The following is a 13,873-nucleotide window of genomic DNA, read 5'->3' on the forward strand; positions in this document are numbered from 1 at the left end:
GTGTATTTGCAAGTATCCCTGTTTGTAATATTTAGTTAGTCTGGCAACCACTTTTATTTGACTATACAACCAGAAACACTTTTTTTTAAAACATAAAAAATAAAAAAAATCCCGAAAATGATTATTTTTCTATGTCCCTGCTTTGCACAGCAGGGATAATTAGTCACCAGACAAAGAAACACATTAGAATCCATTTTTAGAATGAGGGTGAACAGATGAGCTGCCTCAGGAATGAGATGGAGCCATTTCAGATCATATAGCAACCTCCAACAAATTTCCCCCAACCTTCCTGCAGCAACCTTTCATCTTTTTTTTTTTTGTCTAGGAATCATAATACGGAATAAATGTTGCCTAAATCATTTATTCTCTCTTTCTAAGCTTTCCAGCAATTCTGAACACAATAGTAGTTTAACATCAAGCAGGATCGTTTAGGACTGGAATGAAAGGCTCAAAACAGACAACTTGAGGGGAAAGAAGCGAACCGAGAGTGGCTGATTTCTGGTGACAGAAACAAAGATGTTAGAGACTCTAGATAGATAGGAGGTAAACTGGAAGCTGTCAGCGATCAGGAGCAGAATACACATCTTTCCACGTAGGAAAAGTGGTGGTGGTGGTGGGCAGGGGGGGAGGGAATGGATTTCTTCATTTCAGCACCAAGGACAGCAGCAAATATGACGCGTTTTCGAACTGGATGAATTTTTGGTCACACACTAGGCTGAGCTGGCTGCAGGAGATCCTACTGGACTTCATAGCCTTCTAAAGATCACAAGACTAATCTCCTGAGAGGAAGAATACAGATCCAAATTCGTCAGCCATATATTCCCACGGATTGTGACGTGGAAAGGAACGATTAGCATTTGTTAAATATATCTCCTGCCAAGAAGGTCTTCCTATCGCCAAGGAGACTGCTTTTTTTCTCTCTCTGCTTCATTTTTGCATCTTGCTTGCAAGATGTTTTCCAGATTATGACCCCTTTCTACTTTGCAGGCGCAGGTACCTGGTATCTAGAGCGCGGATAAAACTATATAACAAGACGTTGGATCGCTTTACTAGTGCGGAATTCATGGACACCATGCGCCTATTTTTGCTTGCTGTACTGTTCTCATTTTCTTTTGCCCGGGCTGGATGTGATCCTAAAATCGTGAACATTGGGGCTGTGCTGAGCCACAAGAAGTTCGAACCAATCTTTCGAGAAGCTGTTAATCAAGCAAATAAGAGACACGGGACTTGGAAAATTCAGCTGAATGCCACCTCGGTTACCCACAAGCCCAATGCCATCCAGATGGCACTATCCGTATGTGAGGACCTCATCTCCAGCCAGGTAATGAAGAAATCAGCTCTGTCTGAACAGATATGTGTGTCATCCATAGTCCAACATAAACCATATAAATCCAACCCCACACCCTTTCCTAAAAAAAAAATCTTTTTACCAGATAACCCTAACATTAACAAGCCCATATAAGGAAGAGATTTGTCTTATGTCAGTCACCTCTGCTTCTTGGGTGTTGCACAAACACATCATATATGTCTTTATTGTAACTGCTTCATTGTTTTCTTTTTCTACTCATTCGTCTTTGGACCATTCATTCATCTATTCCTCCATAACCACAAGATACTAAACATACTGTGTTTTGAATGGCCAATTTAAAGGTTAATGCAGCTGAGAGTGTACCAGGAATTAATGCTTCCCTCATTCATTACAAAAAAAAAAAACAAAAAAGCAAAAAACCAAACCCCCCCCCCCCCACACACACACACACAGAAAAATCTAAACTAACTTGTTCAAAATATTTTATATTTTCATTTCAGCATAGTAGGAAGAAATAAGGTAAAAAGGTCCTGTATTTCGCAACTGATAAGCTGGAAACAGTCTACACCTTAGTATATTGAGATACTCTTCCTTTTTCACTTGCAAAAGTAGATGTACATGTAGCTCAGTTTGTGCTTGAGTAGAAATTAAAAACAAACTATTGGCTCAAATCACATTAAAACCCAGAAAACATCTAACACAGATATGTTTACCTGGTAAACAATATACATCTCTATTTAAAGCTATGTCTAGAATTAATGAAATCCATTTCATGGAAAATAAATTATTGCTTTTTGACTTGTTCTCTTTATTTTAAATTTCTGTAGAAAATGGAGGCCACCCTGCTCTGTCAGGGGGAATTGGATGCATTTACACTGTTTGCACCTGAACTTGTACCTTGTTCTATATGTGTGACACAACAGTTGCCATTCTTCTCTGGCACAGCCAGGACCCTCAGCACTACATGGCAAGCTGAAGAAGGAAATCAAAGGCTACATGATTCCCAGGGTAGCCTTCTGTTTGCAAAGCTTTCCCCTCCTCCAACAGCATACTGCCTCACTGAATTCCAACAAAGTGTCATCTGCCTGCACTGCAGCCTTTGTAGCAGAGCCTCAGATTCTGTTAGATGCCATGTACCTTTGCTGACCCAGGCCTGGATTCCTGGTGGTAAATGCAGGGTTAGGACACAGTGTAAAATGCAGGAAGGAAAATGAATATAAGTAGAGCTCCTATTCCAGGGTGTTTATAAATTGTAAATGTAGGTGTTTAGCTGAAAAATAATTAAGACATTCTTGAAAATACAATCCCCCCCCCCCCCCCCCCCCCACACACACACACACAAAACCCCTTTCAGGTCACAGGTTTAATTACTGGGTACCTTATACAATGGCATCAAACATGTCAGCACTGAAAAGGTACAAAAATTGAGTGGAATAAAGGCAAGTCAGGGAAGTAGTGCTAGAGTACTAGGAAACTTTAAGGTGTATTTCTAGTGTTAATCCAATAAACACTATTTTAATTATTTTGCATGGGGGCGGTGTTCAGTGTTTAGGTGTTAAAAACCTAAAATCAGAAGTCCTAGATATAAGCACGTTTTAGCCAGGGCTAGCTGGCTGAACAGAAGGGCAATGAATCTCATTCTGATCCAAGTAGATCAAACATAAAAATTGGTCCTTTCCATGTCTTCCATTGTCATCTATTCTCAGAGATTGAACTGACCCAATCCTAGTATGTGGATTTATGAAAGCTGGATGCAGCACTTTAAAAAAAAAAATCTTTATCAGGCTTATTTTCGAAAGAGAAGGGCGCCCATCTTTTGACACAAATTGGGAGATGGGCGTCCTTCTCCCAGGGTCGCCCAAATCGGCATAATCAAAAGCTGATTTTGGGCATCCTCAACTGCTTTCTGTCGCGGTGATGATCAAAGTTCACGGGGGCATGTCGGAAGCATAGTGAAGGTGGGACTGGGGTGTTCCTAACACATGGGCGTCCTTGACCGATAATGGAAAAAAGAAGGGCGTCCCTGATGAGCACTTGGGTGACTATACTTGGTCCATTTTTTCTTATGACCAAGCCTCAAAAAGGTGCCCGAACTGACCAGATGACCACCGGAGAGAATCGGGGATGACTTCCCCTTACTCCCCCAGTGGTCACCAACCCCCTCCCACCCTATTAAAAACCTTTTTAAATATTTTTTACCAGCCTCAAATATCATACCCGGTTCCCTGACAGCAGTATGCAGGTCCCTGGAGCAGTTTTAGTGGGTGCCGTGCACTTCAGGCAGGCAGACCCAGGCCCATCCCTCCCCTACCTGTTACACTTGTGGTGGTAAATGTGAGCCCTCCAAAACCCACTGTACCCACATATAGGTGCCCCCCCTTCACCCCTTAGGGTTATGGTAGTGGTGTACAGTTGTGGGGAGTGGGGTTTGGGGGGCTCAGCACACAAAGTAAGGGAGCAATTTGTGAAGTCCACTGCAGTGCCCCTCTAGGGTGCCCGGTTGGTGTCCTGGCATGTCAGGGGGACCAGTGCACTACGAATGCTGGCTCCTCCCATGACCAAAGGGCTTGCATTTGGTCGTTTCTGAAATGGGCTTCCTCAGTTTCCATTATTGCCTAAAATCAGAGATGACCATCTCTACATAAGTACATAAGTAATGCCATACTGGTAAAAGACCAAGGGTCCATCGAGCCCAGCATCCTGTCCATGACAGCGGCCAATCCAGGCCAAGGGCACCTGGCAAGCTTCCCAAATGTACAAACATTCTATACATGTTATTCCTGGAATTGTGGATTTTTCCCAAGTCCATTTAGTAGCGGTTTATGGACTTGTCCTTTAGGAAACCGTCTAACCCCTTTTTAAACTCTGCTAAGCTAACCGCCTTCACCACTTTCTCCGGCAATGAATTCCAGAGTTTAATTATACATTGGGTGAAGAAAACTTTTCTCCGATTTGTTTTAAATTTACTACACTGAAGTTTCATCGCATGCCCCCTAGTCCTAGTATTTTTTGAAAGCGTGAACAGACGCTTCACATCCACCTGTTCCACTCCACTCAGTATTTTATATACCTCTATCATGTCTCCCCTCAGCCATCTCTTCTCCAAGCTGAATAGCCCTAGTCTCCTTAATCTTTCTTCATAGGGAAGTCATCCCATCCCCGCTATCATTTTAGTCGCCCTTCGCTGCACCTTTTCCAATTCTACTATATCTTTCTTGAGATGCGATGACCAGAATTGAACACAGTACTCAAGGTGCGGTCGCACCATGGAGCGATACAACGGCATTATAACATCCTCACACCTGTTTTCCATACCTTTCCTAATAATACCCAACATTCTATTCGCTTTCCTAGCCGCAGCAGCACACTGAGCAGAAGGTTTCAGTGTATTATCGACGACGACACTTGGTTCGTAACTCCTAACGTGGAACCTTGCATGACATAGCTATAATTTGGGTTCTTTTTTCCCACATGCATCACCTTGCACTTGCTCACATTAAACGTCATCTGCCATTTAGCCGCCCAGTCTCCCAGTCTCGTAAGGTCCTCTTGTAATTTTTCACAATCCTGTCGTGATTTAACAACTTTGAATAACTTTGTGTCATCAGCAAATTTAATTACCTCGCTAGTTACTCCCATCTCTAAATCATTTATAAATATATTAAAAAGCAGCGGTCCTAGCACAGATCCCTGAGGAACCCCACTAACTACCCTTCTCCATTGTGAATACTGCCCATTTAACCCCACTCTCTGTTTCCTATCCTTCAACCAGTTTTTAATCCACAATAGGACATTTCCTCCTATCCCATGACCCTCCAATTTCCTCTGTAGCCTTTCATGAGGTACCTTGTCAAATGCCTTTTGGAAATCCAGATACACAATATCAACCAGTTCCCCTTTGTCCACATGTTTGTTTACTCCTTCAAAGAATTGAAGTAAATTGGTCAGGCAAGATTTCCCCACACAAAAGCCGTGCTGACTCGGTCTCAGTAATCCATGTCCTCGGATGTGCTCTGTAATTTTGTTTTTAATAATAGCCTCTACCATTTTCCGCGGCACTGACGTCAGACTCACCGGTCTATAATTTCCCGGATCTCCCCTGGAGCCTTTTTAAAAAATCAGCGTTACATTGGCCACCCTCCAATCTTCCGGTACCACGCTCGATTTTAAGGATAAGTTGCATATCACTAGCAGTAGCTCTGCAAGCTCATTTTTCAGTTCTATCAGTACTCTAGGATGAATACCATCCGGTCCAGGAGATTTGCTACTCTTCAGTTTGCTGAACTGCCCCATTACGTCCTCCAGGTTTACCGTGAAGTCAGTAAGTTTCTCCGACTTGTCCGCTTGAAATACCATTTCCGACACCGGTATCCCACCCAAATCTTCCTCGGTGAAGACCGAAGCAAAGAATTCATTCAGTCTCTCCACTACGTCTTTGTCTTCCTTGATTGCCCCTTTTACCCCTCGGTCATCCAGCGGCCCAACCGATTCTTTTGCCGGCTTCCTGCTTTTAATATACCGAAAAATATTTTTACTATGTTTTTTTGCCTCTATTGCTATCTTTTTTTCGTAATCCCTCTTGGCCTTTTTTATCTGCGCCTTGCATTTGCATTGACACTCCTCATGCTCCTTATGATGGTCTAAGGACGACCATCTCTAAGGTCGACCTAAATTTTGCGATTTGGGCGTCCCCGACCGTATTATCGAAACGAAAGATGGACGCCCATCTTGTTTCGATAATATGGGTTTCCCCGCCCCTTCGCCGGGACGTCCTGCGAGGACATCCTCAGGAAAACTTGGGCACCCCTTTCGATTATGCCCCTCTATGTGACCTTTAAACAGAGTAGTATAATTTAAGTGTTTAATTCACATTTTTGTCTGTGAAGTACAGTACCTTTAAATATAGCATTTGTATATTCCATTTTTATCAACAAATATTTCCATTGAGTTTTACAAGAAACAGACAAAAAAAGACAAATAATTAGAGAAAGAACATGCAATTCTTTCCAGGCTTTATATTGCTACATAACTAGTTTATTAGATTTTTTAAAAATAATAGGTTATGTTTAAAATATAGATATTTCAAGGGACTGTATATTTACATAGAAAATATTTTAAGAGTTGACTATTGTAATCCCCACTGTGTAGTACAATATTTTCCCAAGTACAATATGCATGTTTGTTAAAGTACCTTAATTTAAAACATTACAGGTATTTCTTTTTTTGACGTCCTATTTTTAATATAGCATTCTCAATACCTGGGTTAGTGGGTTCATCAATGGCAAGAAATTATTCTAGGTTCTGATGAAATGCTGAGCTTTGAATTTAATGATCAAACAGAAGAATCACTTTCTGTGCATTCTTGCATCAATTAAAATTTTAAAACTAAAATTACAGATTATCGCCTGTGTTTACAAAGGCGCGCTATAGGCGTGCTAGCGTTTTTAATGCGTGTTAAATGCTAACGTGTTAAACACTAATGCACCTATAGGAATGTATTGGCACGTTAGCGTTTAATGCACCTTAACTTTACAGGTGTGTTAAAAATGCTAACATGCCTTAGTAAACATACCCCTATATGTAGTTATACAAGGGGGCATGTTAACAAAAGAATGTTAGGCACTGGTTTTTAAATTCCAGTAACCATTAGCACAGATTTGCACTAATGGCTACTATGCAAGGTAATTATTTCTATAGTGCTACTAGACCTACACAATGCTGTACAATTATATACAGGTACTTTCTCTGTCCCTAGAGGGCTCACAATCTAAGCTTTTACACCTGTGGCAATGGAAGGTTAAGTGACTTGCCCAAGGTCACAAGGAGCTGTGGTGGGAATTGAACCCAGGTTGTCAGGATCAAAGCCCACTACACTAACCATTAAGCTACTCCTCCACTCCACTATGAAGTAAAATCCTATGGTAGGTACTTAACACAGGTACGAATGAGATCAAGTGGAATCTGGGTGGAGATCAAGTGTGACCGGCAAAGATAGCTATCATGTGGTAGGTAACCAGGTGAAAACTGTCTTACAGCTGCCCATTGCCTCTTTGATTAAAAAAACAATGTCTGGCAGCTATGATCACCCAGCCTCCCGGATCCTGCTCTCTCTATTAACCTCCATCAAACACGCACTCTCCAATTAAGAGTCCCAGAGTCAAGCCCCTCTGCCTAGCAACTCCCAGTTCCAAGATCAGACCTTCCCAAGCAGAAGCCCTCTCTCCAGCAACCATACCTACACCCTTCCCCAACCCCGATACCACCAGGACTCACCCAGTGTTTGTACTGATAGTCTGGTGGGACAGGGCAAGAATGGGCCCCCTTCAGTCCTGCTGGGGTTCACAATGGTACATATGAACCCTAGTGGTTCCCTTGTGGTACTATCTTTAGGGGCCAATCTGGCCGATAAGGAACATTTTTATGTATGTATTTATTTATGAGTGCTTGATATACCACAGTTCAAACAGTGAACTGACAACACTGCAGTGTACAATTACAAGAGTAAACTGGCAAGAGACAAAATAAAAGGCCCTAAGAGGCAAGACTGAGTAAGAACAAAAGGTGTAGGAGAATAACCATAAAACCCCAAAAAGTCAATGTTACAAGTCATAGAACACCAGGACAAGATGGGTAGGGTAACAAGAAGTGCTCTCCACATGACCTAGAGATGGGAGTAATTAGTGAGGTAATTAAATTTGCTGATTACACAAAATTATTTAAAGTCGTTAAATCGTGGGAGGATTGTGAAAAATTACAAGAGGACCTTACGAGACTGGGAGACTGGGCATCTAAATGGCAGATGACATTTAATGTGAGCAAGTGCAAAGTGATGCATGTGGGAAAGAGGAACCCGAATTATAGCTATGTCATGCAAGGTTCCATGTTAGGAGTCACTGATCAAGAAAGGGATCTAGGTGTCGTCATTGATGATACGTTGAAATCTTCTGCTCAGTGTGCTGCTGCAGCTAAGAATGCAAATAGAACGTTAGGAATTATTTGGAAAGGAATGGAAAACAAAGATGAGGATGTTATAATGCCTTTGTATCGCTGCATGTTGCAACCGCACCTCAAATATTGTGTTCAATTCTGGTCGCTGTATCTCAAAAAAGATATAGTGGAATTAGAAAAGGTGCAGAGAAGGGCGACTAAAATGATAAAGGGGATGGGACGACTTCCCTATGAGGAAAGGCTAAAGCGCCTAGGGCTCTTCAGCTTGGAGAAAAGGCGGCTGAGAGGAGATATGATAGAGGTCTATAAAATAATGAGTGGAGTTGAACGGGTAGATGTTGTTACAAGAAATTATTTATTTTGGGGAAAGAGCTCGAGAGCAACTCGCTACTGTTTATAATTTAAGAGCAGGTGCTGTATTTATAAGTTTTAGGATATTAATTTCTCCACCAATCACCAAAGGTGATAATTGCAATAAATTAAATAAATTAAGTATATATATATTCAGAACACAAAGAGACCATATTTTTAGCTTCAAAAAGATTGATTTAATATACACTTGCACACGAGAGGTAGGTTTTAAGAGATCTTTACAGGTAATCTGTGCATAAAAATAGAACAAAGTAGCAGGTAGGTTAACTTACAAGTCCTTGTTACAAGCATGCTGTGGTCCAGCTGATTGATGAGCACATGTTTCAGGAGCAAGGCATCAGCAGACCCCAAGAGAGCAGCAGGTCCCAAGAGAAGCAGGTTCCAAGAGGAGGCAGGTCTCAAGAGGAGGAGGCAGTTGATGAGAATCTGACTCTTGGGAAACAGCTTGTCATTTTATATCTTGCAAGCTGCAGGAGGATATGCCATGTGGATCTTTGTCCTGGTTTCCACACGACCCTTGGGCATTTGCAAAGCATTGTGGTATCTTGGTCTCATGTCTGCACACGACCCCTGAGTTGGTCTCATGTCTTATGATATCACGAGACTTACAGTCTGGATGTTCTTTTGATGTCCTGCTCAGTCTCTGGGGCAGATACACATTACAAGTCCTTCCTTTCTGCACATGTCTGAAAGCTGATGGGAGAGGCAGGTATACCTTTGACAAGCAAATGTCCTGTTTATGCTTCTCCTGAGTTCTTTGTTTTATTCAGGTGTCCACCTTAGTCCATCTTTTGTTAGGTGGGAGGGCAGAGGAAGCTCTTTTGTGTTTGTTAAGTGTTTGTGATCCCTGCTCTCAGAAGTTCCCAGAAAAAGGAATGGAGAGAGAGGGGCTTGAAATGAAACTATTCTCTCTGCTACCGTGTCAAATATATATTTTTAAAAGATACACAAATATATTGGTGTATATATAATCCAGCAAATATGCTACATATTTCAGTAATAAACTGATACCATTACAATGTGAAGCGTCTGTTTATGCTTTCCAAAAATACTAGGACTAGGGGGCATGCAATGAAGCTACAATGTAGTAAATTTAAAACGAATCGGAGAAAATGTTTCTTCACTCAACATGCAATTAAACTCTGGAATTTGTTGCCAGAGAATGTGGTAAAGGCGGTTAGCTTAGCGGAGTTTAAAAAAGGTTTGTATGGCTTCCTAAAGAAAAAGTCCATAGAGCATTACTAAATGGACTTGAGGAAAATCCACTATTTCTGGGATAAGCAGTATAAAATGTTTTGTACTTTTTGGGATCTTGACAGGTATTTGTGACCTGGATTGGCCACTGTTGGAAACAGGATGCTGGGCTTGATGGACCTTTGGTCTTTCCCAGTAGAGCAATACTTATGTACTTATGCACATGGAAAGTCATAACCAGAGCCAGGAAAAGCTTGATGAAATAGCCAAGTCTTTACATCAATCTTAAATTTCTTAAAGGAGCTCTCAGAATGAGCATTTATTTATTAATTTACAACATTTTCTAACCCACACAATCTTTAAATTCTTGGCTGCTTACAACAAAACATATGCTATCCAAATAAGTAGATATCAAACAACAATACGAGCAAAATAACATCAGCTAAAAATTCATAAAAACATCTGCTATGAAAATGCCTTGGCCTCTATACTCAAGTAACCTAAATTCTCCTTACTGTTAAAGAACACCGCATATACAATCAAATCAATGCAGCATACATCTCACTCCAATCAAACTGTTTAACAGGTAAAATCTCATTTCAATCCATAAGATTGCTCCATAGAGAGAAGCCCAGAAATCTGAATGTGAATGACATGTCTGTTCAGTCTCATGGAGGGAGAATAACTAACAGATGAGCTAGGGATTGTCATAGGGAATGAATGATGATAATGCGAAGATCTGAGTAAAATCTGTGGTAAGCCAAAATCAAAATCTTAAAAATAATACAACAGGCAATAGGCAACCAGTCTTGAGCAATAAAGAAAGGGGTTACATGATCAGAGAGCTTAGCCTTACAGAGAAGTTTGACAGTTGTATGTTGCAGAAGCTGCAAGCATTTTAAACTGTACCACAGGATACCAGCCAGGAGTGCATTGCAGTAGTCCAGGCTACTTAAAACTCAAGAACAGAGAAACGATTTCAGACTTTTAGCATCAAGGGAAGAACTAAATAAATAAATCATTATTAAAGTAGAAAAGGTGCTTTTAACCAAGGAGGATACGTAAGACTTAAATGAAAGAGTTGTCCAGCAGAATGCTTAAAGAGTGGACAGAATTTTCAAGTGGATTCAGCAACTAGCAATTGCAAACTGAAAAGCTGGGACAGGTCGATTCTGAGTGAACCAGATCATCTTGCATTTGGAAGGGTTTAAGAGCAATTTCTGAGATCCAATCTAACTTGCTGACCTATTCAATGATTTGTCACAAGAGGACTGAAAGGAACAATACCAGTTTTTGTAAACTAGAAGTTGGATGTCATCAGCAAACATGAGACAAACCTGAAAGCCTGTCTTGAAGGGCCTAATTAACCACGGGCTGCACCACTGACCTTAGACCCTGGCTCGGGCTCCCTGAGATGGTTCTAGATGCAAGTTGGGGACTCAGCAATAGTGTGCTCTAGTGGGGGTTGTGGGATTGGCTTCTTTAAACCAAAACACCTTTTCCCGCTGGAGCCCCCACTACTCCATTGGGCAAGCAATCTCGAGGGCTGAGCTTTGGGCCAATAATACATAACGTTGCCCCTCCAAGGATCAGAGCTTTCCGGCTCCTTGGATGCAGCTTAATATGGTGTCAGGAGATGTGCCTAAGGCAGCTGTCGATGATGTGGCCAGTGAGGAGGTTTCCTTGTGAGCCAGTGACTCTCTTGACAAGGCTGGGAGCCCCAAACAGGTTGGTGCTTCACCTTCTTCCTTACCAGCCCCCTCTTTGCCTATGTGCAGGCCCAAAGAAAGTCCCACATGGCAATAACTGTGGAGGCCGTTGTAGCTTCCAGTTCAAATCTCGGCAGAAAGGGTACCTCCTCATTTGGATTGAAGTCCAAGGCCAGTGCCTGCAGTGGGGAGCATTGTCCAGAAGTTGAGGCCCAGGGGGGAGTGTTGTTTCCACTGAGCCAGCTCTGTTGGTGCAGACTGCTGCTCCTTCGGTCAGGCTCTTGTGCCTCCCTTTGATGCTGGACTGTCTTCATTCATCAGTGCCCTCTTCTGCAGTAGTGGTTTCTGCATCTCTGGTGGTTGCTGTCCCTCCCCATGGTCAAGAGTCATCGCCAGTGGATGTGAGTTTAGCCCTACCCTTCCCAGCATCAAAAGCAGACTACAGTGGTTGGGAATTTGTGGGTTCAAGTTCAGTCAGGGCCTGGGTATGAGAGGTTCCTACCCCTGCATCACATTAGCCTAGCATGTCTGCCAATTACAGGATTAGGTGTGGTGGGTCTCCTGGCACAATGTGGGGTTGACATCCAGTTTCAGAGCAAGGTCCTCATGGGACAGGGAGTGCCTAGGGGGTAGGGCAATTAGCACAAGTACTTTTTACCTCCTTGGGCCAGCTTGCAAACAGCTGCCCCCTTTGATCCCTAGGTGTGATTTGCTATGCCTCAGATGGAAAGGGTCTATGGGAGGGAATGGAGGATGTGCTTTGCTAAGGACATGGGTGGGTGACACCGTGGCCAAGTCTGCTGCCATCTCTGTTGTTTCTTCATAGGTGCCTATATCTGGTGGCCAAGGATGATTGGCGTCTGGGGAGGAGCATTCTACAAGTGGTCTGGAAATTTCAAGGGGTCCAGTGGAATGCCAGCAGCCTGAAGCAGCCAGAACAAGTGGCTTACATGGGTGTGGTCTTGATAAGAACATAAGAGTAGCCATTCTGGGTCAGACCAATAGTCCATCTAGCCCTGTATCCTATTTCCAACAGTGGCCAAGCCAGGTCACAAGTACCTGGCAGAAACCCAAATCATGGCAACATTCCATGCTACAAATCCCAGGGCAAGCAGTTGCTTCCCCATGTGTGTCTCAATAGCAGACTATGGACTTTTCCTCCAGGAATTTGTTCAAACCTTTTTTAAATCCAGATATGCTTACCGCTGTTACCACATCCTTCAGCAAAGAGTTCCAGAGCTTAACTATTCGTTGAGTGAACAAATATTTCCTCCTATTTGTTTTAAAAGAATTCCATGTAACTCAACTGTCCCCTAGTCTTTGTACTTTTAGAACGAGTAAAAAAAAATCAATCATATCTCCTCTCATCTGTCTCTTCTCCAAGCTGAAGAGCCCAAACCACTTTAGCCTTTCCTCATATGAGAGGAGTTCCATCCCCTTTATCATTTTGGTCACTCTTCTTTGAACCTTTTCTAATACCACTATATCTTTTTTGAGATACAGTGACTTGAGCTAGAGAGTTGCACGGGGACAGAAATCCAACCCATCCCTGGCCATCCCCATCAGAATCTACCCCATCCCCACCTGTCCCCATGAGTAATCTCCTCCATCCCCGTCCGTCCCCATAAAGAAAGAGAAGTACCTGCCATAATTCACTGAACTGTTCTAACAATTTATCAAATCTAGATTCCAGTGCTTTTACTACCACTGATGTTAATTTGGAAATCAGCAGCTCAGCAATCAGGGATTATGGTCCTCCCAGGCCCTCCACTATCTTGTCATCTGTTCTTTGTCTTTTTTTTTTTTTTTTTTTGCAATTCCTTTGATTTCGTTATATATTTGTCTGTACACTTTGGTACTGCTGATTGCAGGATTGAAGATTGTCAAGAACTGTTGAAGCAGAGGAAATGCAACGAGATTTGAGAAGGGGTCTGGTTGCCCACTTTTTTTTCTTTTTTGAGAAAAATACATTTCAAGTAGAGTTAATTGAAATAATGGCAAGATATTTTTGACTGATGACAAGGTTGGTGAAACATAGGGTATATGACCCTATGTGAAACGAATCACTACTGAGGTCTTAAAAATTAAACATCAAAAATTAAAATTGAAAATTAATAAGCAACTGGTTGACTTGTTAACAGTTTGTGCACAGCACACAATTGGTTATAATGTGAGTAGCTTACCTCGTTGGGTTACTTTTAACATGTGATTTTACCTCCGCTACTGAGTTATTTTGGACCATAATTAACGTGATTATTCTAAACATATTGTGATAAGGCAGGTAAGCAGGGATATAGCCAGTGGTGTGCTGGTAAATTTTTAACAACAGGTTCTCTCCCCG

General features: G+C 42.1%; 1 protein-coding gene across 4 annotated transcripts in view; it reads left to right on the forward strand.

Annotated features, from left to right (window-relative positions):
- The first annotated feature begins 1,063 nt into the window (after positions 1 to 1,063).
- Positions 1,064 to 13,873, forward strand: part of GRIN1 (glutamate ionotropic receptor NMDA type subunit 1) — a 703,940-nt gene continuing 691,130 nt past the window's right edge. For all 4 annotated transcript variants that reach the window (XM_030206505.1, XM_030206506.1, XM_030206507.1 and 1 more), the window contains exon 1: positions 1,064 to 1,321. In XM_030206505.1, the coding sequence (XP_030062365.1) occupies positions 1,064 to 1,321 (258 nt within the window). The remainder of the gene's footprint in view (positions 1,322 to 13,873) is intronic.

This window comes from Microcaecilia unicolor, chromosome 6 (genome assembly GCF_901765095.1).
Source record: "Microcaecilia unicolor chromosome 6, aMicUni1.1, whole genome shotgun sequence".
Taxonomy (NCBI): Eukaryota; Metazoa; Chordata; class Amphibia; order Gymnophiona; family Siphonopidae; genus Microcaecilia; species Microcaecilia unicolor.